The sequence below is a fragment of the Eumetopias jubatus genome, unplaced genomic scaffold (genome assembly GCF_037043125.1).
Source record: "Eumetopias jubatus isolate StellerSeaLion01/CBP00866 unplaced genomic scaffold, mEumJub1_p1.0 scaffold_176, whole genome shotgun sequence".
NCBI lineage: Eukaryota > Metazoa > Chordata > Mammalia > Carnivora > Otariidae > Eumetopias > Eumetopias jubatus.
In genome coordinates this window covers 132,295-159,965 of record NW_028274982.1, presented here as the reverse complement: position 1 = coordinate 159,965, position 27,671 = coordinate 132,295, and the positions used below count along the sequence as shown (strand labels likewise).

Here is a 27,671-nt window from a genome sequence, read left to right as displayed (position 1 = left end):
CATTTTCAGTTGGGTAGAGTAGCTTCTTGGGAAAAGGTGTATAGAAATAAGCTTGTTGAGAGCTCTTGTATTGGTCATCTGTTGCTTTGTAATAAATTACTCCAAAACTTAGTGACTTAAAACAACAATAAAGTTTATTATTTTGCAGTCTCTGTAGTGAGGAATTTGGGAGCAACTTAGCTGGTTGGTTCTGGCTCAGGGAGTCCCATAAAGTTGCAGTGAGGTCAGCCAGCCGAAGCGGTTATCTGAAGGCTTGACTGGGGGCTGGAGGATCTGCTTCCAAGGTGACTCACTCACAAGGCTGGCAAGTTTTTGCTGGTTGTTGGTTGGAAGCCTTAGTTCTATGGGCCTCTCCAGATGCTGCCTGAGGGTCCCCAGGACCCAGTGACTGCATCTCTCAGAGTGAGTGATCCAAGAGAGCAGGATGGAAGCGACGATGTTTTTTATGACCTAGATTTCTGCCACATTCTGTCCATTAGAAGTGAGTCACTAACTCCTATCCACATTCAAAGGAGTAAGTGTCGGTGGGGAGATTGGAGGGGTATGGGATTTTGAAGCCAAATATATAATTATAGTAAGTACTTTAAAAAAGCTGAATTACCTATTGAACAAAGAAGCCTCTACAGCACCTAAGCAAGGGAGTTTGGATGCCCATTTCTTTTCCAGGTGTCCTCTAGCTCCTGTGTTAATGACTGTCTTTCCTACTCAGGAAAGGTTTTTGAGGATCTTACAGGGCTGAGGGTAAGAGAGAGAAGGACAAAGAAATGAGACTGTGAATAGATTCAAGGTCATTTCTATCTGTACCCTTTATACTTTTAATATCTTCAGAGGTGTCTTCAAAGCTTTAAATATTTCAGGATCATTGTGTTTTGTTTTAATTATAAAGAATGATTAGTGGACTTATTTTAGAATTTTTGCTTGACCTAGGGCAATTTTATCAATAGAAATGAAAGAGACTGCAGCAGTTAAATCTTCATAATCTTAAAAACAAAAGCTTTATCACTTCCACTCTGCATTAGGAGTCATCTTTGGTTGGAGAATCTGATCTGTTTATAGCTGTCACACTATCTTGACCATGGCTGGGGTCTGCTCTCCCTTTTCCTCTGGTATATAATGTTTCCCAGTGCTTGTAGCACAATGTAGATAAGACTGGAATATTTCATAAGGCTTTACCAAAGGTAGGGGAACAAGTAAAAAGAAATAAACATAGAGGGTAGCAAGCAAGGAGACGATTTTTCATATGAGATCGAGTTTTAGTCTTCAGCTTTACTTTCTCAAGCTCCTGGCTTGCCTCAAATTGACAAAAGCCATCTTCTCTCTACCACTCAGGAGAACCTTCAAGCATGTGTAGACTCTAAATTTCACACCTGGAAGAGAGGATTTCATGATTTACACTGGGAGTGCTGCCAAATGGGTGTGGCCTGTGCCTTCCCCTAGAAATCCTATCTAACTGTATTCCAGTAGTCTCTATGAGGCGACAGGCACATCTAACTATGCATTAGTAGCCTCTCCTCACTAGAGTAAGGGTGTGGTGGGCGGGTTGGGAATCTGTCATAAGCTTTTTATAGAACAAATCTAGGTATTATACTTATGTATATTTTATCCCTTTGAAAATAAGGGATATAATGTTTTCTAATTAAAAGAACAAGGGGCTAGAACTAGTAGACCTGGGTTCTAGTCTGATTTGCTAGTAGTAAATAGTCTCTTTTAGCAAGTCCCTCAGTCTTTCTATAGTTTTGTTGAGAGATCTGGATATAGTCTGTAGTTTTATGATTTTGACTCTCATTAGATTTAAAAGGATTACAGAATTCCTACTTGAATCCCTCTCTGCGATATAGTAGTCTATTTTGTATGATATTGAGGTATTAGGAATAAAGGCTCAATTATTGTTGCGATGAGAAAACATGAACCATTTTATAATGATCTACTTTATAGTACAGGTTCTCTGTTATAGTGACAGGTAGGACCTGCTTATATATAAAAGGGGCCATTGGCGCTTACTGTGAATTGTATGTAAACATTTACCCTCATATCACATATAAATTTAGATGTCATTAAACAATTTAATTGCATGTATTTAAATCTGTCCTTAGATTCTGTATTTTCTAGTTTTATTTCTTTCATGTTTTTGGCATTTTATCTTAAAAAATTTTAAGTTAGCAGACAAAAGCATCATGTGTTAAAGTACTTTAAGAGCAAGTGATTTAGTACTCATAGTTAAGACCGATTTTTTATTTCCACTTATGCATAATCTTTTTTTTTTTTTCCGCAGAGTGAAAAGCTTTTGTTGTATGATACAGTCCAGAGTGAGCTGGAGGAGAAGAGAAGAAGACTTGAGGAGGACAGGCACAGCCTTGATATTAGCTCAGGGAATGGGGGTGGCGTGCTGGGGACAGTTACTTTAGGTGACACTGAACCTGGGCTTTGCTGTAGTGTCTCATCATATCCGAGTCTCCTGACACAGATGTTATGTAAGTGAAGTGTCCTAATGAGAAAGGGGGAGACTTCTAAAGAATTTGACGGGCTTGTGATTGTTGCTTTGATTTGCATTCACATTTCAGAAAGACATAGCAAAGGGAATGCGTGAAAAGGGACAAAAGAGAAGTAGGACAGCAGCTACAGGAGTAAGAATGGTATACTATAAGAACAGCAAGAATATCTTTATAATATAAGAATAGTACTGGAAGACAACTACAGTATATGTTCTTCTCTTTAAGTCTTGAAAGATCAGGTGGAAGAAGGAATAAAAACCTTTTCTTTTTGGTATCACACAAACCGGAAATTACAGGGAGGTAGATTTTTGTCTCAGAAAAAGGAAAAACTCATTAATAATTACATCAGTCCAAGGTTGAAATTGCCTTTTCAGGGGTATTATGGAAAGGCTTTCTACACTGGGTTGAAGATATACTGGGTTACTCTCCAGGTCTTGCGTGTACATTGCTTTTCCCCTCAGAGATTTTATTTCTCCAGTGTAGACTAGGCACAGTGGGGTCAGACACGCTGAACTTGTTTTTTGTTTTTTTTTAAGATTTTACTTATTTATTTGACAGAGAGAGACAGCGAGAGAGGGAACACAGGCAGGGGGAGTGGGAGAGGGAGAAGCAGGCTTCCCGCGGAGCAGGGAGCCCGATGTGGGACTCGATCCCAGGACCCTGGGATCATGACCCGAGCCGAAGGCAGACGCTTAACGACTGAGCCACCCAGGCGCCCGAGACACGCTGAACTTGTCACACCACTGCCCCAGGCCCTACTGCGTGGGTGACTGTGAACAGTCACTTTAGCTTTTCTAAATCAGTCTCCTCATCTGTAAAATGGAAATAATAGGAACACTACCTCAGGGATAGCTTTGAGGATGACATAATGCACGCAGTGTGTATTTAACAAAGTACCTGACATACGTTCATCAGTTAGTAGTCAGTAAATGCCAAGTTGATTTTTACTTTAATAAAGGCACAGGAAATTTTATGAATATAGAGCTGCTCATGAAATTATATAGTCATATGTGTATATACATAGCTTCCAATGAAATTTTGCTACCATGAAATTACAAAGCCTTTTCCCTTACTTTGATCTCCAGAAATCAGCTAATACTTAATTTTTATTTACTTGCCAGAGCTGTGGAATGATGAGCTTCAGTCAAGAAAAAAGAGGAAGGATCCTTTCAGTCCTGACAAAAAGAAGCCAGCTGTTGTTTCAGATATCCTTTTCTAAATTTTTTTTTGCCTTGGTATACATTTTTGCATTGTGCCTGTCTTTGTAATTTTTATTAGTATACATTGACTTTATTTATATGATCCTGTAATAGGCAAAAGATGATTTACAAAACTGAGGCAGAAGAATATAGTTTAGATCAAAAGGGGTAGGGAAGGAGCAGAAATTTAGTCATGATCTCAACTTTGAAAATATGGCTTTGTAGCTCACAAAGGCTTTGATGTGAATATAGCATGATTAATTCACATGTATATTTTTTAACACTTTTCAATGTTCCTCAGGTTTTTATTTTACATTTTTTGTTTGCTTTTTTGAGAGAGAGAGAGAGAGAGAAGCAGCAGAGGGAGAGGGAGAGGGAGAGAGAGAATCATAAGCAGGCTCCATGCCCAGCGCGGAGCCCTGTGCGGAGCTCAATCTCACGACCCTGTCATCATGACCTGAGCCAAAATCAAGAGAGTCAAATACTTAATGGACTGAGCCACCCATGAGCCTCCAAAACTGGAGTGTCTTTAACTTAGTATGTGCTTTCAGTCTTGGTGTTCCCTGTGGTGTTCCCTGTGGGACGCTCCTCCTTTACCCCTGTCTTTTCCCATCCCCACCTCAAAACAGTGATTACGTTGGTGGTATATCTTATAATCAGTGATATCTTAGAATTAAGAGAATATGGTTATAGCATCTGAAGTACTGAAATGTATTTATCCTCGTACTGAGTTTTTTGGAGAATAATTTGAAGTCAGAATTCAGCATGCCAAAGGATTATGTCCACAAATCAGTGTTCCAATTCTCTGAAAAACAGAAGTTTGGAAATAAAATTCAAAGTGTGAAATTCTTACAGCTAAATTGACCTTGACTTTTCCACGTCCATATATAGTTTATATGCTACAAGATCTTGATATTCTTGAAGACTGGACAACAATTAGGAAGGTATGATTAAAGAGCAATGGAATCTTACTTTGTAAGATTCTGTGGTTTTTCACTAATACATCAAAATACGATTATTGTTAATATGCCTTACTTTACAACATTCTCTCTGTGGCAGTTAATGCTAATACAGATAACTGTGGATTGCAAGAATACTTTAAGAGAGACATGTCAGCAATTTGTATTTTTTCCTGTAATAATGTAATAAATAATTTATGCAAAAGTCCAGAAAAGCATTTATTTAGGGTAATAATAATTATTATTATTATTATTATACAAAAGTAATAATATATAATCTTTCTGTGCTTAGTCCTTAGCCCAGTCCTGGCTTTCTGAGGGCACTCAATAAATATTTGTTGAATGAATGAAAGTGAATATTTGAACTCGTATTGTATGTCTTGCATTCTCTCATTAAACATTCAAGAATTATAGGATTTTCTGTGCTTGTTTGAAAGTGGAGACTTATTTTTTGTATTAAATTTTTCCGTTTTCAGAAACTTCTTAGTTGCAAGAGATGAATTCAGGTATTGATAACACCTTTAGGCGGAATGGTTATTCTTTATATTCCTTATGGTCTTAGACATTAAAATTTATTAGAGCAGCTGAAGATTGTATTTCACTGTTAGCTACTGAGGTCGTCAGTAGGGTTGTAGACATTAAATAGATCCCACAATGTACTTTCAGTCTATAAACTCAGTGTCTTTCTTCTTTTTTTAATTAAGGCAATGGCTACACTGGGTCCACACAGAGTGAAAACAGAACGTAAGTCATTTAATCTAAGTTCGGGAATCTTCTCTGTGGAGACTGATTGAATCAGGGCTAAGTCATCCACATACCAAACAGCGCCCCTGTCAGTGGTTTCATTTCAACAGTGAGCACTACTCCTGGAATTACAATGTTTTAAAATCCTACTTAAAATTGGCACTAGTAACTGATAATGCACCTTCTTCCCCTTCTGGCACTTGTCTAGTTAACTGATGATTTATTGTACATTGTACAGCTTTATTTTGTCGTTATATTAAAAACTTAATTATATAAGAAATTAAATTCTTTTTTTTTTAAAGATTTTATTTATTTGTTTGAGAGAGAGTGAGAAAGAGAGAGCATAAGAGCGGGGAGCGTCAGAGAGAGAAGCAGGCTCCCCACTGAGCAAGGAGCCCGATGCGGGGCTCGATCCTGGGACTCTGGGATCATGACCTGAGCTGAAGGCAGTCGCTTAACCGACTGAGCCACCCATGCGCCCCTCTCTTATTTCTATTAGATTTATAGTTGTTATCTAAGAAATATTTTTAGTGTTTTTTCACCTATATGCATGGATTGGTGATACTGCTTAATGTTCTCCACTTTTGTTTTTCTGACAATGTCTTATTAATATAACAGTTTTTGAACTGATCCCTTTAGCACCTGTGAAACTGGAAAAACATCTGCACAGTGCTAGATCCGAAGAAGGAAGATTATACTATGATGGTGAATGGTATATACGTGGACAAACAATATGTATTGATAAAAAAGATGAATGTCCTACAAGGTAAAAATTATCACTTCAGCATTGTTCAGTATTTACAACATTATTGTCAATAAATATTTGCCCCCTCTGTAGTACATTCATAATGCACCATTAATTGCCTATGGATCCTTCTTTTCTCTTGGCATATGATTTGATTAGCATGTGTGTTCACCAGTGTTAATATTTATAGACCTACATCACATATTAAGTTCTTGAGCACAAGCATTAACACAAGAGGAAATGTTGGAATTATTTAGCCCAGGTAAGTGGTCCTATTTGTTAGTTCTTAAAGTAGATGAATTGTTAGGATTTTAATATTATGATCTTTAAACCATCTGTTATGAGTTTTGGGTGGATATATTAATCGTTAACTTTTTTGGTTGTGTTACAGTATTTTGGATACAAAGAATATGTATCAATTAGAGTAGGAAAAGAATGGAAAATTAAGGAAAGCCTTAAGAGTCACAGTAATTAGAGTGTAACTTGAAAACTGAAAGCTGCCTTTTAAAAGACTCAATCTGTCTAAGCTTAAACGTTTCGATAATTATACAGCCTTCTAAGTTTTTCTGGTTTTTTTTTTTTTAAGATTTTATTTTTTTAAGTAATCTCTACACGCAATATGGGGCTCAAAGCCACAGCCCCGAGATCAAGAGTCACATGCTCCACTGACTGAGCCAGCCAGGCACCCTGATAGCCTTCTAAGTTTTATCTGGTTGTAGCTTTTGGAAAATATTAATGCTAATCACTGCTTTTGTTCCTTCAGTAGTTTAGGATTTAATTCTCAGAGTGGTAACATTCTATAGTAAGAAAGTATCTTTTTCTAGGTATGACTGGTAAATGCAGTGTTTGTATTTAGGGAAGAATACTCATTTTCCAAATATAGTGGTTTTACTTGGACTGTAATTTCATCTGTAAAGTTTTAGGATAGTAGGAGCATTGTGTATAATAACTTTCCTCATAGAAGCGCCCTGAGCTAATTACTAGGTTCTATGTGATACCCCTAGATTCTTTGCTTTATCTTACTACTTTTAAGACATTTTACTGACTACTTAGCATAAATGTGATTTAAAAAGAGATGAAATACTATAAGAGTATTAAACACAAATCTGTTTTTAAAAATATTTCTACATAAAGATAAGTAGTGTCAAAAAAAGAATCCATACAAGTACCTACAGATGTTTTGACACTGGGAATTAGGGATTGGTATTTTTAAGATTTCCTACGCTCCTGAAACCAGTATTACACTATATGTTAACTAACTAGAATTTAAATAAAAACTTAAAGTAAGTGGATACTCTGAAAAAATAAAGCATTTGAAAAAAATTTAAAACAGTCAAAGATTTCCTACTGCCTGGGCTGATATAAATTGGAGGTGTAATACTATATAATTAGTGTTTTTAGCTCCACTGTGTGTTTTTGGGGGGTGGGTTGGGGTGGGGCTGTAGTGGAACAATGTGCATTTAATAGTTCTTATAGTAAATATGACCAGTTCTATTAAGGAAAGAAAGGAGATTGTCTCTTAAGTGTTGCTGAATGTGATGTTTTTGACAATATGCCCTGCTGATAGTGCAGCATTGTGGTAAATGACAATTACATATCTGAATCTACTCTTGCAGTCCAGCTATTTTGGTTTTATGGCTAGTACTCTAAAATGAGTGGTGGAGGCGTATTGCAATTCATTCATTCATTCCTTTCCCCCCCCCTTTTTAGTGCTGTAATTACAACAATTAACCATGATGAAGTTTGGTTTAAGAGGCCTGATGGAAGCAAATCTAAGCTTTACATTTCACAGCTACAGAAAGGAAAATATTCAATTAAACATTCATAATCATGATTTAAGTGTTATCTAAAGCTACCTTATTAGTGTTATCAAGTGTGATGTGCCATGGGAGTTAAAAATGTATTCAATAACTTAATATTCTCATCGAATCATGAGACTGTATTTGTAGGTAGTACTCTTAAGTAAACCTCATATTGATATGTCAATGAGATAGTAATAAAAACTTAATCATGATCATTACATTTATTTGCCTTTTAGGTCCAATGACCAATAGGTATATATATATGGTAGGGGTTTCTTACTAAATTTTTTTCTTTGTTTTTTAAAAACATTATGCAAATCTGTTTTATCTTTAGTGAACTATGTTGCTAAATGGCTATATTTGTCTACAATTTCTTTGATTTTTCCATATCTTTGTCACTCATTGTGTTTGTAAATAAGCCTGATAAAATGTTTCCTATAAATGGTTTGTACTAGTACATTGTGTTAAATCAGAATTGAAATTTAAACATATATACGTGAGTGTGTATATATGGCATCATCAGCTTATTTAGAACTGATGACCTTTCTTTACAATCTTGTTTTACCCAAAATGAAGCTATTGGGTTTGAAAGCTAAAGGGAGCACTTTTGTAGACTAGGAGCTTTTCTTCTCCTCTTCCTTGATTGTATGGTGGTGACCTATTTTTACAAATTATACTTAATTAGTAAAATTAGTGTCAAGTAATAACATGCTTCTACCTGTATTTCTTGTGAACCTGTAGAGGTCAGGTATTTATGCCTGGTATTTATGATGCAGTATATAAGTGGTGAATAGTAACTGACAGTATTGTGGTGCTTGCTGTTCATGTCTGACCTTTTGAAACAGATTTTTAGTAAGCATTTTTCAGAGGTAAAACTAGGTTCTTATCTTAATTTTATTCCTAGGGCAAAGTAGACAGGGATAATATTCTTGAGTCTATTCCCAAATTAATATTTTTATCTTTGGTGGTTCTACACTTTAAGGCCACTTGGTGCAATTTAGAAAGTATTGGCCTCTCTTCCCTTAGCCACATGCAAAATTAACTTCTAAAACCTCAGGAACAGTACAAAGAATTGAAACCCTCAATATGGCAGCACAATTGGCTGTAGTATATATTAGGGTACAACCAAGTCAAGTTTTCCTGGTGGTCTTGTGCACTTTAATTTCTGTTATAATGAGACTGAAGAGGATGAGGAAGAGAGCTACTTATTAACAGGGCAGGAATATCTGCATTATTCCGTTTGTTTTCTTACTATTTTACCTCTGCAAACATCTTCCTGTGCAGATCACTACTTCACAGTTGCCAAATGTTAAAATATTTGACTTCTGAAATTCATTATCAGCAAAGTTATATACTTTGTTCTGTTTCTAATTAACCTTAACAAATGTACATAATGTCATAATCCAATAGTATTTGACAGTACTTATGTATACAATGTTTCATAAGCATTTTTAATAAGATTTGTATTTTTAAATTTAGTATATAATAAAAAGATGTGTTGAGTGTCATTTGTAGTGTCTTGAATTACTCTTGGGTAAGTTCTTTATAACCTGTCCACTTCTAAGAATGATTTCAGCCAATTTACATTAATAGGTACAGAGAGTTGGAGTGTTAAACAAATGTTTCTGCTTCCCTACATCACAGTTCAACCTCTGTTGGGGTATATTTAGATATTCAAGATGGGCAAGTTATACTTAATTTTAAAATATACATATATGTTATACTTTAACAAAAATGTACCGCATATGTTCTGAAATTCTAAATATAGAAAATATTTTTAAAAACTACGATTAGTGCATTTACTTTGAAAACATATACAACTATAATCATCTATAGAGTACTATAAAATAAAGTACTATAAAATGCATTTATAAATATTTTTATATTTATATATTGGCAGTTTGCCATTAGACTCTGGTCAAAAGGTTTAGGAGGATTGTTAGAATCTGTGAAGTGTGATATGATCAGTTGCTGCCGCTGCTGTCATGTTTATAATCAGTCTCTGTTTTAGGATCAGTTTATAGGCCTTTCCTCCCACAGCTCCCAGTATTTCATAATCAGCCCATCCCTTCCAGCCATTTTCCATTAAAAAAACACCCCAACCATCACTAATCCAGTGCATTACTAATAATTATTAGCAAATTAAGAGCACACTCCTCATTCTGTCCCTCTCATTGGTAGCCTGAGCACTTTTCATTGCAGCCTTCCTCAGGTTGTTCTCAAATACATATTGTTACTTAGAACTCAAACACTACTCAGAGAACTGTGTACACCTCACTGATAATTATTTGAAAAGAAAAACAGGGACATTGGCTGTTATTTCGAAGATTTTGTTTGTGGACCCAGTAAGTTCAGTACATTAAAACTGAACTAAAATGAATTTATAGGGTAAAAAAGTCGATGCAGGATGAATATACTAGTTAGGATTTATGTAGTCCCATGGAAATTGGAATATAAACTATTTTAATTGCTGAAGATAAGGAAATCTAAAATATTTTTTTTAAAAAACATGGAAGTGTAGAATGGGGTTAGGGAAAAATGCATGTTCCTTATATTGTCTTTATGGATGAACTACAGGAATTGTGGCTGCTGGGTCAGGAGGGATTAACTGAGGCAGTTTCCCCCATTGGACACTGTGGCCCAGCCTTGCCCTTTATTTCACAGGCCCAGAAACTTGAACTTTATCTATATATCCTGTAATGGGCTGAATTGTGCCTTCCACCCCTTTCACCAAATTCATCTGGTGAAGCCATTACCCCCAGCACCTCAGAATGTGACTGTATTTGGAGATAGGGTCTTTAGAGAGGTGATGAGTTAAAATGAGATCATTTTAGGGTGGACCCTAATCCAATCTGACTGACAAAAGAAGAGGAAATTTGGACATCCGACAGGTGCCCACCCAGGAGGCTGTGTGAGGACAGGGCAAGGTCACTACCCGCCAGCCAAGAAGAGAGACCTAAGAAGAAACCAAACTTGCCAACACCTTGATCCTGGACTTCTAATACCCAGCACTGTGAGAAAATGAGTTTCTGTCGTTTAAGCCTCCCAGTCTGTGGCATTTTGTTAGAGCAGCCCTAGCAAACTGGTAACATGCCTCAAGGTGACAGCTCTGGGGAAGTTAGGCTGACCAACTCATAGGGGATTGAAGGGGCAGCCAAGTGTCAGTTTAATAATTTAAATTGGGAAGTATAGTTGAGAAGGAGACCTGACTCCTCAAGTCAGTTCTCTCCTTCTAGGAAAATCTGTGTGAAAACAACCTTGTGATCAGATTTGTTTTGGTGAGAGTCATCAGTTCTCTGGTGAGGGCATCCCCTTTCTGGTATTGTGCTGGACACACTGCTATCATCTTACTTTTGACTTTCTTTTTTTTTCTGGTGCCCTGCTGACCAAGATCTCTCCCCTGTTACTGGGCTGCGCAGGCCTTTCCCACTTCCCCCTCTAAGTTCTTTCTATGCCATAGGCTTTCCCACTCTGGCCAGCTTATTGGATCAGAATGGACCCTGACTTCACGGGCAGCCTGTACCTGTAATTTTTAATGCTTGCCATGTACCAGGAATTGTATTTGATGTATAAACAGAAAGTTGTTATTTAATATTTTTCATGTTTAAAACAAAATGAACATGATCTAAGAATTCTAATATGTTTACTCTTTATATATATTGGGAATTTCTGGTCATGAGGTTTTTCACAAGGTACCAGAGGCAAAATACTGTGACAGAACTTATATTTGGGTTTTTTTTTTTTTTAAGATTTTATTTATTTATTCATGAGAGACAGAGGCAGAGGGAGAAGCAGGTGCCCCAAAGAGCAGGGAGCCTGATGCGGGCCTCAATCCCACGGCCCCGGGATCATGACCTGAGCCGAAGGCAGATGGTTAACCAACTGAGCCACCCAGGCGCCCATATTTAGAGTGTTCTAAAACTGAGTTGATTTTATCTCAAGTTGCTAATCTTTCTGAAAAATGTGTTTATCTCTCTCTCCCTTCTTCCCCACCCACCCACCTATTCATCCATCCATCCATCTTTCTATTACTAGAAAGTAACTGTAAGTCTAACATTTCTTTGCTCTTAAACTTGAAGCTAATGCATTCTCTTTCAAAGACACATTTTATTATTAAAGGTCAAGGGAAAACGTTATGTAGTAACAGTCTTTAAAGTTTACTTTTCCTTTCCTTATCTGTTTTCCTGTGTCTAATACAGTTTTGAGGTGGGTGACCTTGCCAGCACACTGCTGCATTCTCTTGAGGAGAGAAGTGTCATAATTCTAGTCCAGAAGCAGCCACAGGGTAGCTTTTCATCTCTACCAGAAAGATTACAGTTTATGTTAAACTGCTTAGAAAACCAGATCCTTGAGCAGAGGCTAAACGACATCTGCTATTAGAGGGATGGGAAAAGAAATACCATATTTCACTTATTATTGAAAGAATTAAAAAATGGCATTGTTAATGGCAAAAACAGTAAGGTGCTTTCACTTGTTTGAGGATAAATTTATGATTTAAGTATATTATGTTTAAGTACACCTACAGGCAACTGCACTTATTAAGGAAAATTGATATTTTTTTAAGACTTCAGGCACTGTTAAAATTACTTATTGACTCTAGCAATTTTTGATTTGAAGCTTATACCCCACGGTGTTAGCTTATATTTTATATTTATATATGTATATATAATAACAGTATCCACTACACAAGGGCCCACGTGGTTTGGGTCTTTCCTACACCAACTTGAGCTGCACCCTCTTATGCCCAAGGCTTCTGTTGGGGTTCCTCAGGCATATAGGAGCGGGAGCTCACTCACCCTCCTTCCCTTTCTTTAGAGCTCTCCTCTCCCTCCTCCCGGTAGAGCTGCTCAAGGGAGTTTGCAGCAGCAGTCATGGCCCAAGCCCACTCTCTGTGCACGACTCTCTGTGCACGACTCTCTGTGCACGACTCTCTGTGCACGACTGCCAAGGCAGGAGGAGACCCCCCCCCGGAAGGAGAGGCTGCGGCTGTGACCACTATGCCTGCAAGATGCCTCCTGCACTCAACTGGTTCTCCGGACCTTCTCTTTTTCTACCTCCATTTCGAGCTTTAAAAGATTCTGTAAGATTCTAGCCCCATACTAGTTGTTTTTCCGCCAGGTTAATGAAGTATGGCATGGCAGGACCTATTATTTACATTAAAGGAATAGTACGTGTATTCTACTGCACTTCTCTTTTTCTTTCCTTCTTAATTTTTAAATTTTATTTTTATTTTTTAAAGATTTTATTTACTTATTTGAAAGAGAGAGAGAGAGAGAGAGAGAGAGAGACAAGCCGACTCTGCGCTGAGCACAGAGCCTGACCCAGGCCCCATCTCACAACCCTGAGGTCACGACCTGAGTCCAAATCAAGAGTTGGACAGTCAACTGACTGAACTGTGCAGGCGCCACAATCCTTTTTAAATACAGTATGTCCTGGTGATCATTCCCTATCAGCCCCCAGAGATCTACCTCATTCTTTTTAATGACTGCATGGTATTCATTTTATGGAATAACCTCATGGAATTCCATGCTATGGAATTGATGAACATTTAGATTTTTCCTTCCCTTCTTCCTTCTCTTATCAAACAAGGCTGAAGTGAATACTCTTGAACATACATTTTTGACCTTGGGAAAGAGTATATTTGTAGCATAAATTTCAAGTAGAACTGTTTGGTCAAGTGGTAAGGGATTTTTTTTTATAGTTTATTAAATATTGCCCAATTTCCCTGCAAATAAATTGTACCAATTTACACTCCCAGTAACAGTATATGAGGGTGCCTATTTCTCCTTATCACCAGAAACAGTGATTCTGTGATAATTACCAACATCATTCTTCCACCTTCTCTTTGTTTTTTTTCCTTCAGACTGCATGATAACCCTCACTCAAGCCCTTTTAGAAGTTTTCCCTCACTTCATTGACTTTTCATCTCTACCAGAAAGGTTACAGTTTATGTTAAACTGCTTAAGAAACCAGATCCTTGAGCAGAGGCTAAACGACATCTGCTATTAGAGGGATGGGAAAAGAAATACTATATTTCACTTATTGAAAGAATTAAAAAATGGCATTGTTAATGGAAAAAACAGGTGCTTTCACTTGTTTGAGGATAAATTTATGATTTCAGGATGTTTAAGTACATCTACTTAATGACTACTACAATGACTACATTGACTTCAGCTATGCATGTTCTGACAATCCCAAATCTAAATCTCTGCCCTAACCCAAGTTATATATTACAAGTTACCTGCGGGGCATTTCCATCTGGTGGTCACGCTTTTTGAACTTCACACGTACAAAACCAAATCATTATCTCTTCTTCACATCCCTGCCCCAACCCCAGTTGTCTTCCTTCTCTGTTCCCACCCTTGATTCATGAAGCCATCCACCCAAATTCAGGCCCTGGGCAGGCTGTGGCAGCTGACTAAACTCAATGGGCTTCGGAGCAAGACTAAGTGTGTGTGAACTCTGTCACTTACCAGCTGTATGACTGTGGATAATTTCTTAACCTTCCTGTGCCTCCAAACGTCCTCATCTGAAAATGAAAATAGTAATTCTAAATGTTTCATAGTGTTGTGAGGAGGTTTCAATGAATTAATATATACTATGTGCTTAGAACAGTGGCTATTACATGATAAATCCTATATAAGGGCTATTTACATATTTTGACTCCCCATTTCTAATTGTCAAGTCCTACAGATTTTAACTCTGAAACATTTTCTGAAATCACCCTCTTTTGTCCTGTGCCCCAGATGCTGCCCTAATTCAAGCCTTTACTGTATTTTATTGGGATGATTGTGATGGTCTAACTGGTCTTCTTGCTTCTTGCCCTTTTTCTTTATAGCAAATATTATATTTCTAACCCAGAACTGATTATTATTATATTTTTGCTCCCTGCTGGGCCTCAATTCTTTTGTCTGCAGGGCACTGCAGTTCCACTTTTTCCAAGAAAGGCTTTTCCCCCAATCATGTGGCTTCAGCGGGAGCACCCATTTCTCTCATGGTCTGCCAGTCTCGGTCACAGTTTAGACGAGGTGGGCATGTAACCCAGGCTGTCCTGATTAGTACCCTTTGCTGAGATCTTTCAAGCTGTGACTGTGGAAACAGAATCCGTCTCCATCTCATATTGAAACCAGGAAGACAATAAAGTTTAAGAACTACAGGCAATTAAGTTTCCTGCCCTGTGTAGAAAGATGACACAGGGAGCTGAAGAGACAGGGGACCGACAGGTAGTTGGCATTTAACTTCCTGCTTTCAGCGGACCCACACTCCCTCTGTACTACAATCCTTCTCATGTCACATGAGTCTTCTAATAAATTCCCCTTTTGCTTTTTTTTTTTTTTTTTTGAGCTGGGTTTCTGACCCTTGCAAAATTTATCACAAACACCAGGGCTTCATACTCTGTTGATTTTCATCTTAAAAATTATAATAAACTTTGGTAATTTCACCACAAATTCAAGGAATAAAAAATAAGGATATTGGTAGAGCTGCAAATGTATATGTGAGAAAGAAAACTAGGAACTGCCTGGCACTCATTGCTAGACCTTGGGGTTCTCCCGTTAAGCATAAACAGCCTCTTAAAACAAGGCCACTCTGACTGTGATGAAGCGAGACAAAAAAAAACCCAAGACCTTCTCCCCCTCCCAAGCTTGTCTAAGTCTAGATAGAAACAAGGTCAGTCGGCAGACAAGGAAAACATGCAACCGCCCCCTATTGCTAATATGACTGACTGCTACTTCTTTATCTATTACATCTTTGGCCTCACTTCATTCCTCCTGTCTTATAAATAAGATTAATCAAGATGCCCAATCATAGAATTGCCCCCACTTTCTGACACTTCTTTGAGCCCTACCAAAAATCCCCTAATACAGTACAATCCTGTAAGTCCTTTTTAAAATACCTTCTTTTGGGCGCCTGGGTGGCTCAGTTGGTTGGGCGACTGCCTTCGGCTCAGGTCATGATCCTGGAGTCCTGGGATCGAGTCCCGCATCAGGCTCCCTGCTCAGTGGTGAGTCTGCTTCTCCCTCAGACCCTCCCCCGTCTCATGCTCTCTCTCTCTCTCTCTCTCCCTCTCTCATTCTCTCAAATAAATAAAATCTTTAAAAAAAAATAAAAATAAAATAAAATACCTTCTTTATCAGACACCCACAATCCCCTATGGCATATGCTTCCTCACTGCAATGAGCAAGAGACCCAGTTTGTTAAATTCCACGTAAGTTCAGGGTGGTCTTTGGCTGGACGGCATCAATACATGGAACATTGAAAACAGTTTTGTTGTTGAAGGGTTTTTCATTAGATTTAACCTAAAGATCCTTAAGTATATTTTGGACAGTCTTCTAGGAGCTCCCAGTGTATAATTATAGTTATAATGACTGATAAAACAAACTGTAGGTTTTGATTTTCAATTACATGTTATAGAAGATTCATAAAAGACAAGACAAAATGAAAGCACATTTCATGAAAGACATTTGTACTTCAATCTAAGTTAGAAAGCACTTTGCCTTCAAAACCAGAAAATAATGTTAATATTTCTACTGCATTAACCAGGGACTCTCTCCTAGAAATGTAAAAGCTATAGTACTAAAGCATTTTGATTAAAACCTGAAGGTGGCAGTAAATTCCTAGAAAACTAAGGTACTTAGTTTAGGATTTGTATTTTTTCTTCTAATTATTCAAATTTGTATAGTGAGACTGCAGTTGCATTTAATTCTATTGCGTACTAATTAAGGGAGCTTCAGGAAGAAGATGAAGTTCTAAACAAGGATTATATTGTTATTACTGTTTACCGACTGAAAAGAAGTCACCATGTAAAAGGCTTAGGAACATTCAACGGATTCAGTGCTTTAGAGTTACTATAGAAACAAAGTATGTAATTAAACAAAAGGAAACAGAACTTTTAATACAGATCAAAGTGCTCTGAATGGCATTAAATAGATAGTTTCTATTTGTCTATTAAATTTATGACCCTGTTGGTAAGCTTTTTGCCCCACACTTTCCCAATTTTATTCTCAATATTCTTAAAATAGAATTTTTTATGGTTGTGTGTGCCTGGGTAGCTCAGATGTTAAGCGTCTGCCTTTGGCTCAGGTCATGATCCCAGGGTCCTGGGATCGAGTTCCACGTCAGGCTCCCTGCTCCTTGGGGGCCTGCTTCTCTCTCTCTCTGTCTCTGTCTCTCATGAATAAATAAATAAAATCTTTAAAAAAAAAAAGAATTTTTTATGGTTGTGTTTTTCCCCAAGGATCTATTTATAATCAGTAGACTCCATAGACTTATTAATCAGGAAGGGCCTAACTGGTAATTTAATACAGAAGCTTTACAAATAGCAAATTAATAAATATTAATTCATACTGGAAAATGAATTAATTTATTGATCTTTTATATAAAGATCTAAAACTAGATTGTTTCAGAGTTTCTTCTCTTGAGGGTAAACACTATCACTGGTACATTGAGTTATACCAAAAGTTATTGTGAGGTTTTAGTGCCCTCAGTACATAGGCACAAGATTATTAGAGCTTTGAAAATTAGGAACCATAAAATTTCTCTAATCCTTTTAGAAAAAAGTTAAGCAAGTCCTGTATATATTAGTGTATAAATACACAAAATAGTTAATTCTGTTGAACAAGATAAGTGATGTTGATATTTTGAATATCTTCCTATAACTATGCTAATACACGAGTAACTATCAATTTAGAAATTAGTGGATGATTTGAATTTTCAAGATGTTATTTCATTCCTCCATTTAATTTTATTTAACTTTATTTTTAAGGCTGTACTGTAGTAAACTATTAACCATGGTAAATGTAAGTTTAATTTTATAAATCCAAGAATTTAGCTTTATTCTTCTTTATGATAATCTCTTTTAGGCAGTTAGAAATTTCACAGAAAGACTGAAAGAGGATTAGTTATGAGTTTGTTTTGACCAGGGAAAAATGTAAAGTTAGAAGCACAGACACACAGCATTTATTTATTCCAGAAATACTGACACCTGCTCATAATAAAAATGTCCAAAACAATTATTTTTAACATAACAATTATTCTCAACAATTATAAATGACTAGTCCATTTCATCTTCAAATAGTGTTTAGATTTGTTTGTAATACTTAAAAGCGTAGTAAAAACAAAACAGAACAAAACTGTAGATTCTGCATAATTTAGAGCTATTTTAACTTATGGTGCTTGAGTTCCATTTGGTTAGTTGGAGGACATAATAGTGAATATAAATATAACTCCCTATGTGTGATTACCATCTTAAAAATATGTACCAATGAAATCTGCATTATTTCGTTGTTGACTAGTGGTGGTTAATACTGGCTGCCAGCAGAGGGCGCTTTGAGGTTTATCTGTTAGAATTCCAACACCTTGGTGGCTGAGGAATATAGACTATTTGTCTTCAAACTGATCTAAGAGTGAAGACATTTCTAATATTTCTTTATTCCCTCTGATTTCTTGTCTACTTTTACAAACCCCTAGACCATCTGGCAAGGGATGAGAAGGCTATCTAAAAACCCCAGCAGCAGTTCCCAACTGACTGCATGAGCAGATGTGTAAGAAAGGGTCCCGAGGGGTGAGGTTTAAGGGAGGCAGGAAACTCCCTGCATTTTTTCCCTCAGCCCCTTTCAAACTCCATCACCACTACCAGCAGTTCTCCCCTAGAGATCTGTATGGAACCGAGTAATAAAAACATGTGGCTTTAAAACAGTCTAGTTTAGTCAATAAGAAAATGAATACCAAATGGAAAAGAGGAAGCCCAAGGGGGAATCAGTGCTGAAGTAGCCTTCTGGGCAGTGGTTGTCATGCTTTTTGACAGAGACACATATCCTAATACACTCATGTGTATGTATACATACACAAACAACACATGCATCTAAAACAAAAGTACCTTGAAGCAGTATTTACCCTTAACAATGTATGAAAGAGATATATATATAATTTTTGTTGCCTTTTCTTTTTTTTTCAAGTAGGTCCCATGCCCAATGTGGGGCTTGAACTCAGGACCCTATGATCAAGAGTTGCACGCTCCACCAACTGAGCCAGCCAAGTGCCCTGAGATATATATGATTTTTAAATACTTAAATGAAATACAGAAAATAAATTCTAACAGGGTTTTTCAAGGAAACTGACAAACTTGTTTTGGTAATGTCTGTGGAAGAACAAAAGGCCAAGAATAGTCACAATGCTTCCAAAGAGGAAATGGAATTAAAATTCAGCAGGATAGACAGCAGAGATGAAGAAAAGGGAAGGTTCAAATTGAAGTGGGGTTTGGCAATAGAACCAAGAAAAGCTCAGAAAACAAGGCACCCTATTACTGAGCCCCATACAAAAAGAACTAAAGAGGGAACTCTGTGATGTTAGAGAAGGTTTCGTACCTTGCTTAGTGTAGATGTCCAGGAAAACCCTTTTTATATAAAAATAACTAAAAAGTATGAAGGTCAAATCCCATGCAAAATTATTATAATAAAAAGAGAAAAAGAAGTAGAATTACTTGTTCCTATGCCAGAAAGATATGCCCACGATACAGGTGAAAACTGTGATCTACTGTGATCATCTAAGCGAGCCTAAGCATCACATATACTACAACTGGAACAATATACAGAGAAAATTAGCCTGGCTCCCACACGAGGCTGACACGCACATTCACAAAGTATTCCATATTTAAAAACAAAAAACAAAAAACAAAAAAACGGTGATCTCCTGTTTCAAAATAACTAAAAGATATTAAGAAAATGTTACAGGACGTGAAAAAACAAAATACATCAGTCTTCCCTTATTCACGGTTTCGCTGTCTGTGGTTTCAGTTGCCTGCAGTCACCTGTGGTTGGGGAGCAGATGATCCTCCTCCTGGCAGATCATCAGAAGGTCAGTAGTCTCCTAACAATGCGTCAAAACGCCTACACCGTTCACCTCACTCCATCGCATCATGTAGGCATGTCACATCATCGTCATAAGAAGGGGGAGTACAATCCAATATTTTGAAAGACAGAGAAACCACATTCACACAACTTTCATTACAGTATATTGTTATAACGGTTTTATTTCATTATTAGTTATTGCTGCTAATCTCTTATTATGCCTAATTTATAAATTAAACTTTATCATAGGTATGTTTGTATAGGAAACTGTATAGTATATGTAGGGTTTGGTACTATCTGTGATTTCAGATATCCACTGGGGATCTTGGAACAGATTCTGCACAGATAAGCAGAATTAGTAATTAGAAAAACTCAGAAATGAGGTGACAGAACTCAGCAAAGAATAAAAAGTAAAAGAAAAAAAGTTATTTCAAAAGTGAGGACTAAACTAGAAGGAACACGAGTGAACAAATCCATTACATATTGCCTTAAAAGAAACAGAAGGTGAAAAGAGGAAAATTAAAAAACAAAAAATCAATGAAGTATGAGATTAAAGGGATTCAAGAGGAAGAGGAGGTAACAAATACTGAGGATGGAAAAAGAAGACTGCTTATTAAATGGATTATGGCATCCTTGAAAAAGAACGTCAAAGTAAAAGAATGGAACAATTACTAAATACTCTAATTAAGAAAACTTTCCTGATATAAAAAAGATTTGAATTTCACACTGAAAGCATAACTGAGAATACTGAATTAGAAGGACCAGTGACAACACATATTCTAGTAAAATTACTGAACGAAAAGGAAAAGGAACAAATTGGGGGAGTATCAAGCTTAAAAGAGCATATGACTTATAAGGAAAAGAAAATTATCACTGGATTTTCAACAGAGTGCTTTATCCCAGAAGAAAATGGATAAGCACACTGAATATATTTAAGGAAATAAAGTGTGAGCCAAGAATTTTATATTCAGTAAGAATGACTTCAGAGATAAAGGGCACAAACTGTTGTCAAAAAACAACTCAGGGAACATTATTCCAGTGAACCCAACCTAAGGAATCTACAAGAGCATGAGCATCACACAATCAAAATGACCAGAGACATCAAAATAAGGACTGACAAGGATTAAATATATGGCTAACATAAATTTCAAAATAAAACACCTCGTTTTTCAGCCTATATAACTTCACTGTGAGATGCTACCTCTTACAAAGTCTACTACCAGTTTTTTAAAATTATCTCACCAGCAATTGTGTCACAAAAATCTTGACTTGAATAAATGCATGATTCCTATCTGATTCAGCGACGAAGTCACTCATGTCATTGATGAATTAGATTTTTTTTTGAAGATTTTATTTATTTATTTGAGAGAGAGAGCTCAAGCACAAGCAGGGGTAGCAACAGAGGGAGAGGGAGAAGCAGCCTCCCCGCTGAGCAGGGAGCCCGATGCAGGGCTTGATCCCAGGACCCTGGGATCCTGACCTGAGCCGAAGGCAGACACTTAATGGAATGAGTCACCCGGGCACCCCTAGATTCTTTTTTTTTTTAATTTTTATTTATTTAGAGAGTGCGCATGCGTTGGGGGAGGGGTAGAGGGACAGAGAGAATCTCAAGCAGACTCCCCACAGAGTGGGGAGCCCAATGCAGGCCAATCCTACAACCCTGAGATCATGACCTGAAATCATGAAATCAAGTCTTGATCATGAAATCAAGAGCTGAACATTCCACACACTGAGCCACCCAGGTGCCCTGAATGAGATTCCTTTTAACATGAATGTTGGTTGCTATTTTTGTTTCTGTTAATGAGTAAGACAAATGTGAAATAATGAAGACATGTAAGAGAAGGTCACTCATTTGTCAATGATGCAAGTGACCTCTTTGATGAACTAGGTAATAGTTTTCAAATATTTCCTCATTTTTGGGGTCCTATTCAAAATGGCTACAGGCACAATACCCTTCTAAGTTTAATTTGCATTATTAACATTTTCTGCATCACTTTTTAAAGTCTAGACAATCATAAAAAACAACAAATCAAGTCCTAATTTGTATCATTTACCCATTTCTGTGGTGTGAATATTCCTACTATGGTTGATTTCATGCTACCAATGTGATGTCACTGAATGCAGAGTTGAGAAACCTTGTGCAGTGCTCACCATTACATAGTAATATAGTGTTTCCACCATGCAGATGTAACAGATATAAATAACATGAAAAGCATAGCTAGTTATAACATGTAGCAAAATAATTAGGAACTGATGAGTTTTGAGTATTTTCTACCTTTACTTTTAATATATGCAGTGGTTAAGTTTATATAATTTAACTTTGATAATGTAGGTGTCTAAAAACCCGCTTGCAAAGTTCCTGAATATTTAACAATTGGCTGTCCTGAGCTGGTATGAGCTGGCCCAGCATACCACTGGATAAGAGGGAGAAAGTGTAGTATGTAATGGTCTGACAAAGTAAATGGAGTATAACTACCTTAAGAATAGAAGATTGTGTGAATTCTTTTTTTTTAAATATTTTATTTATTCATTCATTTGAGAGAGAGAATGAGATAGAGCATGAGAAGGGGCAGGGTCAGAGGGAGAAGCAGACTCCCTGCTGAGCAGGGAGCCCGATGCGGGACTTGATCCCGGAACTCCAAGATCATGACCTGAGCCGAAGGCAGTTGCTTAACCAACTGAGCCACCCAGGCACCCGAAGAGTGTGTGAATTCTTAAAATGTTTTCAGGAACCATATTGGTGGTAATATTAGTATTATTATTCTGAGACTGCTGTGTGTGTAGTATGAGATAAATGAGTAATTATGGGATATATTAATGTTATCATCCTCTACAGTCTTGAGAATCAGATTTCTAATATGGAAAAAAGGAGATACAATGATAATAGAAAAGAGGTTACATAAAAGATTGAGTTGGAACTGGAACTCTCAATCTGGATGCAACAGATATTTTACATAGATTTCTTAGTTCTGTCTGCCGAATAGGCCTAAAAATAGTGCTCAGCCTAGTAACAATAAGCATCCTTTGTGCCCAGATTGTGGTACAATATACAATTCTTACTACTATTTTCATTAAAAGAAACCAGAGCTTCTTAGAGAAATGGTCAAATCTAGGAGTTGGGCAAGAAATGAACAAAACAAGCCTAGAATATCGTATATTACCAGATAGAAAGAAAACTATTAAATCCTACTAGAGTCATGTCCATGATTCAGGGAACAGCTTTAAAGGGCTCCTAGTAGTCAAACATGGGACAACTGGAGCTCAATGATAACAATTACAACAGACTGAAGCCCATCAAAATATTTAAATTGCAAAGTTCATAATGATTGTGTGTGTGTGTAACTTTTGGAAATGATAAAGAAACCATTTGTTATCTTGAAAACTGATGGATAAAGGAAAGGAATCCCAACATCTTTCCTATATGAATTGCATATAGGATTGGTGATAAAAGAGTAGATGAGGGTATGTGTATTACTATAAAGGTAATCCAACAAATAAAATGACAGAATTTGCATATCACCATTTGGCAATTGCTAATGAATGGCTAGAAGCACAAAACATCAATGGCTGCTAAATTCACAGAATAAAGAGATAATCAGAATTACATGCCTCTTATAAGTTCTGAACTTGAGTCTGATCCAGTCTCTGGATCCAGCTCACAATTTGCAGAAAATTCAAGAGGACGAAAGAAAATCTTGGGTTGTATTAAGAATATGCAATCAGGAAAATCCAGTCTGTGGGAAACTCTACAGGGCAAATGGCCCAGGTTCCTCGACTGAAAAACTGAAAGGAAATGAGGGGATAGAAGAACTTATAGAGGAGGAGATACTTAAGAAGATGTATAAATTTTTTAAACCAAGACTAACTGATAGTGTGATGGGATCCATGTTTGGGTGACAAAACCATTTTTACAAAGCAAGGAAGCGATTGTCATAAAAGCCAGATGGTGGTTATTCATGTGAGCAGAAGGGTTGTGACTAGGCTGGAACACCTGGAAGCAGCTTCTGGAGCTGTTAGCAACAATCTACTTCTTGACTAGGGTGATGTTTGCCTTCTGATAATTTCTGGGGTTATACATTTGTTTTATGTGATTTTTATGTCTTCACTTTTATGATAAAATGATTCTAAAAAATTATTTCCAGGTGGATTTTTAGCTTGCACCGACATACTCGACCATCTTACCTATGAACCAGGCCTCAGTTTTTTCTTCCTGTCAGTAGCTGTAGGGAACACTTACTAGGCCACAGCCGTGAGCTGAGGGAGAGGTGTTGGTGCAACAAAGGCAGGCAAATGGGCAACATGTTTGTGTTCTTTCTCTCTGACCTCTGGATCTGTGCAGTCCTTTCTGTCTCCCTTGCCCCAACTTACTTATTACTGTATGCAACTCTCACTGAATAGCTCTGGCCACATAGTCACTTCCTGTCCCCTGGTCAGGGGCTCAGTCTCTACAAAGGCCCAACAGCAAGTCAGAAGCTACTTTTCAAATGATGTTGGAATTTTCTGCTGTTGTTCCAGAACACTGGAGGTCTGCAGTCCAACTCTCCTATTTGAGACTTGGGAGAGACAGCAAAGCATCCTCGTCTACCACACACACATCTAGCGCACAGTATTTGCTGGATTGTAACCTATACACCAGGGTTGCTTGTAGCACAGACTCAGTCTGCGGCAGACCCCTCTCTTACCCTTAACTCGCCGCATTTGGAGTCATCTGAACAATGGGCTGGTTTCCCAAATGTGTACACAGTCTCCAAAATCTGAAGATGGCTACCACAAATTGCGCCTTTCTTAGTAGAAGATGCAAGGTTCAGTGAGGTGTTCTTTACCTTAGCTAGTACACCTCAGCATGACCCCCAACCAGTCTCAGTACGGTAACTTCATTAACGGGGCAGGTCCTCCAATCACTGCAGGGTCTTCTTCCACTTTCTAATGCCCATGTTTCTTACCAGAGCATTTAGAGTCCTTGCCCCTTCCCCCCACCCCACCCCCAACCCCCTGGGTTGATTAATAAGATGCCTCAATACAACTGACCGGCACAGTATTTTGTGAAATGTCCAGGCAATCAAAATTCCTTTGGCCTATATTGTAACAGAGCAGGAGAATTAATTTAACCAGTATAACCCTGGGACAAGACCATGAATGCGATTTGATGTCCGGGGCAAGCGACTGTAAATTGCTTCCGATCTTTTTTCCTGGTAAGGGTTTAAAAGACTACATTCGCGAGATTAATGGCTGCATACTACATGCCGGAGCTTGTCAGTCTGTCCCGTTAAACATAACACACATCTCAAAATCACAACACAGCAGCGGCGGCTGGGGGCTATCACTTGGTTCGGTTTTAGAACAGCCGACTGTTCCGCCACGATCAGTATGAGTTTTGCTGATACTGGCCCTGGACGTTAAAGAGATAAGATGAGGACCCCCGCCCTACCTCCTTTACTTTTGTTTTTTAGAGATCGCGAGCGAGCGTGAGGGGGCCTGTGTGGGGGAAGGGGGAGGAGAGGGAATCTTTTTTTTTTGAAGATTTTATTTGTCTGAAAGAAAGAGAGAGCGCACACAAGCAGGGAGAGCCGCAGGCAGAGAGGGAGAAGCAGGCTCACCGAGCAGGGAGCCTAATTCGGGGCTCAGATCCCAGGACCCTGGGATCAGGACCTGAGCCGAAGACAGACGCGTAAGGACTGAGCCACCCAGGCGCCCCTCCCTTACGTTTTTAAGGATGTCATTACTCTGGCATTTCACCCAGTATTACCTTTAGTTTACTTATAATTTACCGATAAATTCTTCTGAATCTTAATTTTCAAGTCATGTATCTGCTCTATTTGTTACTATGAACAAAATCTATAGCAGACATCTTAAAGACTAAAGTTTCTAAATTTTCTGCACTCCTGTAAGATTTTATAAAAGTAAAGGTATAGTTTAAATCTATTGGTTGATTTATATAAATAATTGAACACACAATATTCCACATTTCTAGAAGATTTTTTTTTACACTATGATTTTTCTCTTTTGAACATATTTTGATATGACTGTCAAAGTTCTCCAGAGAAAGAAAACCAACAGGATTTATATAGGAAGAGTTTTATTATATGGAATTGGCTCACTTGATTATGGAAGCTGAGAAGTCCAACCATCTGCAAACTGGAAATCCAGGAAAACTGATGGTGGAATCCTGTCACCGGAGACGGGTTCTCGGACCCCACAACAATAGAAACTACCAGGCTGGACCCAAAAGTCAAAGGGACATGCAAGACTTTACTGGGGCTCCAGCATGACCGAAACGGAGACAGAAAATCAACACGAAGCAATTTAGGTACCTTCCTGCAACAACGCCAAGACCCTGCCTATACGTGGAAAAATTCACTTCACGGTCCAACGTGCTAACGAGGGAAAAGCCGGGGGTGGGCGGGGGAAGTGCTTCCTCCTGATTGGTTCGAAGGGCCTCATTCTAATTGGTTGGAAGGACCTATCCTGATTGGTTGGTATTGGCAGGCAATTCAGGCAGCTCATTGGTGCTATTTGGAGCTAGGTTCCCCCTTATATATAGCCTGCATGGTGCTCTTGCTCTGTGGGACAAGCGGATTAACGGTAACAGGAAACGGAAGTCCACTGGCTACATTAGTGTTTTTCACCTGGGGTTTGTTCCAGTAGTCCCTCACTGTCTCAACCCCACGCTAAATGCAAAGGCCCTGAGAAGCCGGGGAGCAGGTGGCATAAAGACCGTAACAAGGACGAGAGAAGACTATATTCCAACTCAGCAGGTGGACAGGAAGTAAGAAGGGACGAATTCCTCTTTCCTTCCTCGTTTTGTTCTATTTACACCCTCAAAGGATTGGATGATGCCCACACACACTGGAGAGGGCAACCTACTTTTCCGAGTCCACCAGTTCGAATGCTCATCTCATCTGGAAAAAGCCTCACAGACACACCCAGGAATAATGTTTAATCTGGGCACCCTTTGGTACATAAAATGAATCATCACAGGCAGGTAACTGTATCTATTTTTTCCTTCTTTGATAATATTTGAATTGTTTCCAGAATTTTTGAATTTGGGAGTTTTAAACCTTTCATTTGTACGTATATTAGACATTGAAATGTTTATTTGGATTTTGCAGATTTGTTAAAATATTTAAAACATTTATTACTAGGTCTGGCACATAAGTTTTTCTTTATTTAAAAATAGTTTAGGGGTGCCTGGATGGCTTTAGTAGGTTAAGGGTCTGCCTTGGGCTCAGGTCATGATCCCAGTGATCGAGTCCCGCATCCAGCTCCTTGCTCAGCCGGTAGCCTGCTTCTCCCTCTGCCTGCCGCTCCCCCTGCTTGTGCTTGCTCTCTCTCTCTCTCTCTCTCTCTCTCAAATAAATAAATAAAATCTTTTTTTGTTGTTGTTGAGTAGTTTAAGGGGCGCCTGGGTGGCTCAATCGGTTAAAGCGTGTGCCTTCGTCAGGATCGAGCTCCATGTTGGTCTCAGGGAGCCTGCTTCTCCGTCTTTCTCTGTTGCTCCCCCTGCTTGTGCTCTCTCTCTTTCTCTTAAATAAATAAATAAAATCTTTTTTTAACATTTTTTTAAAAAGATTTTATTCATCCATTTGAGAGAGAGAGAGAATGAGAGATAGAAAGTACGAGAGGGAAGAGGGTCAGAGGGAGAAGCAGACTCCCCGCTGAGCAGGGAGCCCAACGCGGGACTCTATCCCGGGACTCCGCAGGATCATGACCTGAGCCGAAGGCAGTCGCTCAACCAACTGAGCCACCCAGGCGCCCATAAATAAATAAAATCTTAAAAAAAAATAAACATCTTAAAAAAACAAGTAGCTTAGGGGCGCCAGGCCAGCTCAGTCGGTGGAGCATGAGGCTCTTGAGCTCCGGGTTGAGTTCAAGCCCCACGTTGGC

The 27,671-nt window shown here is 38.1% G+C and overlaps 1 protein-coding gene, 2 long non-coding RNA genes and 1 other non-coding gene across 11 annotated transcripts in view; 3 read left to right on the top strand and 1 right to left on the bottom strand.

Moving 5' to 3' along the window:
* Nucleotides 1-905: 905 nt before the first annotated feature.
* LOC148161527 (uncharacterized) overlaps nt 906-27,671 on the bottom strand; it is a 146,126-nt gene continuing 119,360 nt past the window's right edge. For 3 of the 4 annotated variants that reach the window (XR_015767538.1, XR_015767536.1, XR_015767540.1), the window contains 2 exons: nt 14,415-14,470; nt 906-1,367 (listed from right to left, as the gene is read on the bottom strand). This is a non-coding gene — a long non-coding RNA (uncharacterized LOC148161527). Of the gene's footprint in view, nt 1,368-4,040; nt 4,497-14,414; nt 14,471-27,671 lie in introns of those variants that run through there. The other variant, XR_015767537.1, reaches the window with a different exon arrangement.
* On the top strand, nt 4,571-8,037 carry LOC148161529 (breast cancer metastasis-suppressor 1-like protein). Its single transcript, XM_088020807.1, has 4 exons — nt 4,571-4,635; nt 5,355-5,394; nt 6,034-6,160; nt 7,850-8,037. The coding sequence occupies exons 1-4, from the start codon at nt 4,588-4,590 to the stop codon at nt 7,965-7,967; spliced, it is 333 nt and encodes a 110-aa protein (XP_087876933.1). The 5' UTR covers nt 4,571-4,587; the 3' UTR covers nt 7,968-8,037.
* Nucleotides 19,488-19,594, top strand: LOC148161528 (U6 spliceosomal RNA). The gene has a single exon (XR_015767541.1). It is a non-coding gene; the product is annotated as a U6 spliceosomal RNA (small nuclear RNA).
* The window catches only part of LOC148161526 (uncharacterized), a 133,542-nt gene continuing 132,270 nt past the window's right edge, over nt 26,400-27,671 (top strand). For all 5 annotated transcript variants that reach the window (XR_015767535.1, XR_015767534.1, XR_015767533.1 and 2 more), the window contains exon 1: nt 26,400-26,769. This is a non-coding gene — a long non-coding RNA (uncharacterized LOC148161526). The remainder of the gene's footprint in view (nt 26,770-27,671) is intronic.

What these genes read in the sequence shown, in the direction of transcription:
- LOC148161529 (XM_088020807.1), top strand. Translation starts at nt 4,588, where the DNA reads ATGCTACAAGATCTTGATATTCTTGAAGACTGGACAACAATTAGGAAG. An exon ending in ACACAGAGTGAAAACAGAAC is followed by an intron (nt 5,395 to 6,033) that starts GTAAGTCATTTA and finishes TGATCCCTTTAG; the next exon opens with CACCTGTGAAACTGGAAAAA. An exon ending in AAAGATGAATGTCCTACAAG is followed by an intron (nt 6,161 to 7,849) that starts GTAAAAATTATC and finishes CCCCCTTTTTAG; the next exon opens with TGCTGTAATTACAACAATTA.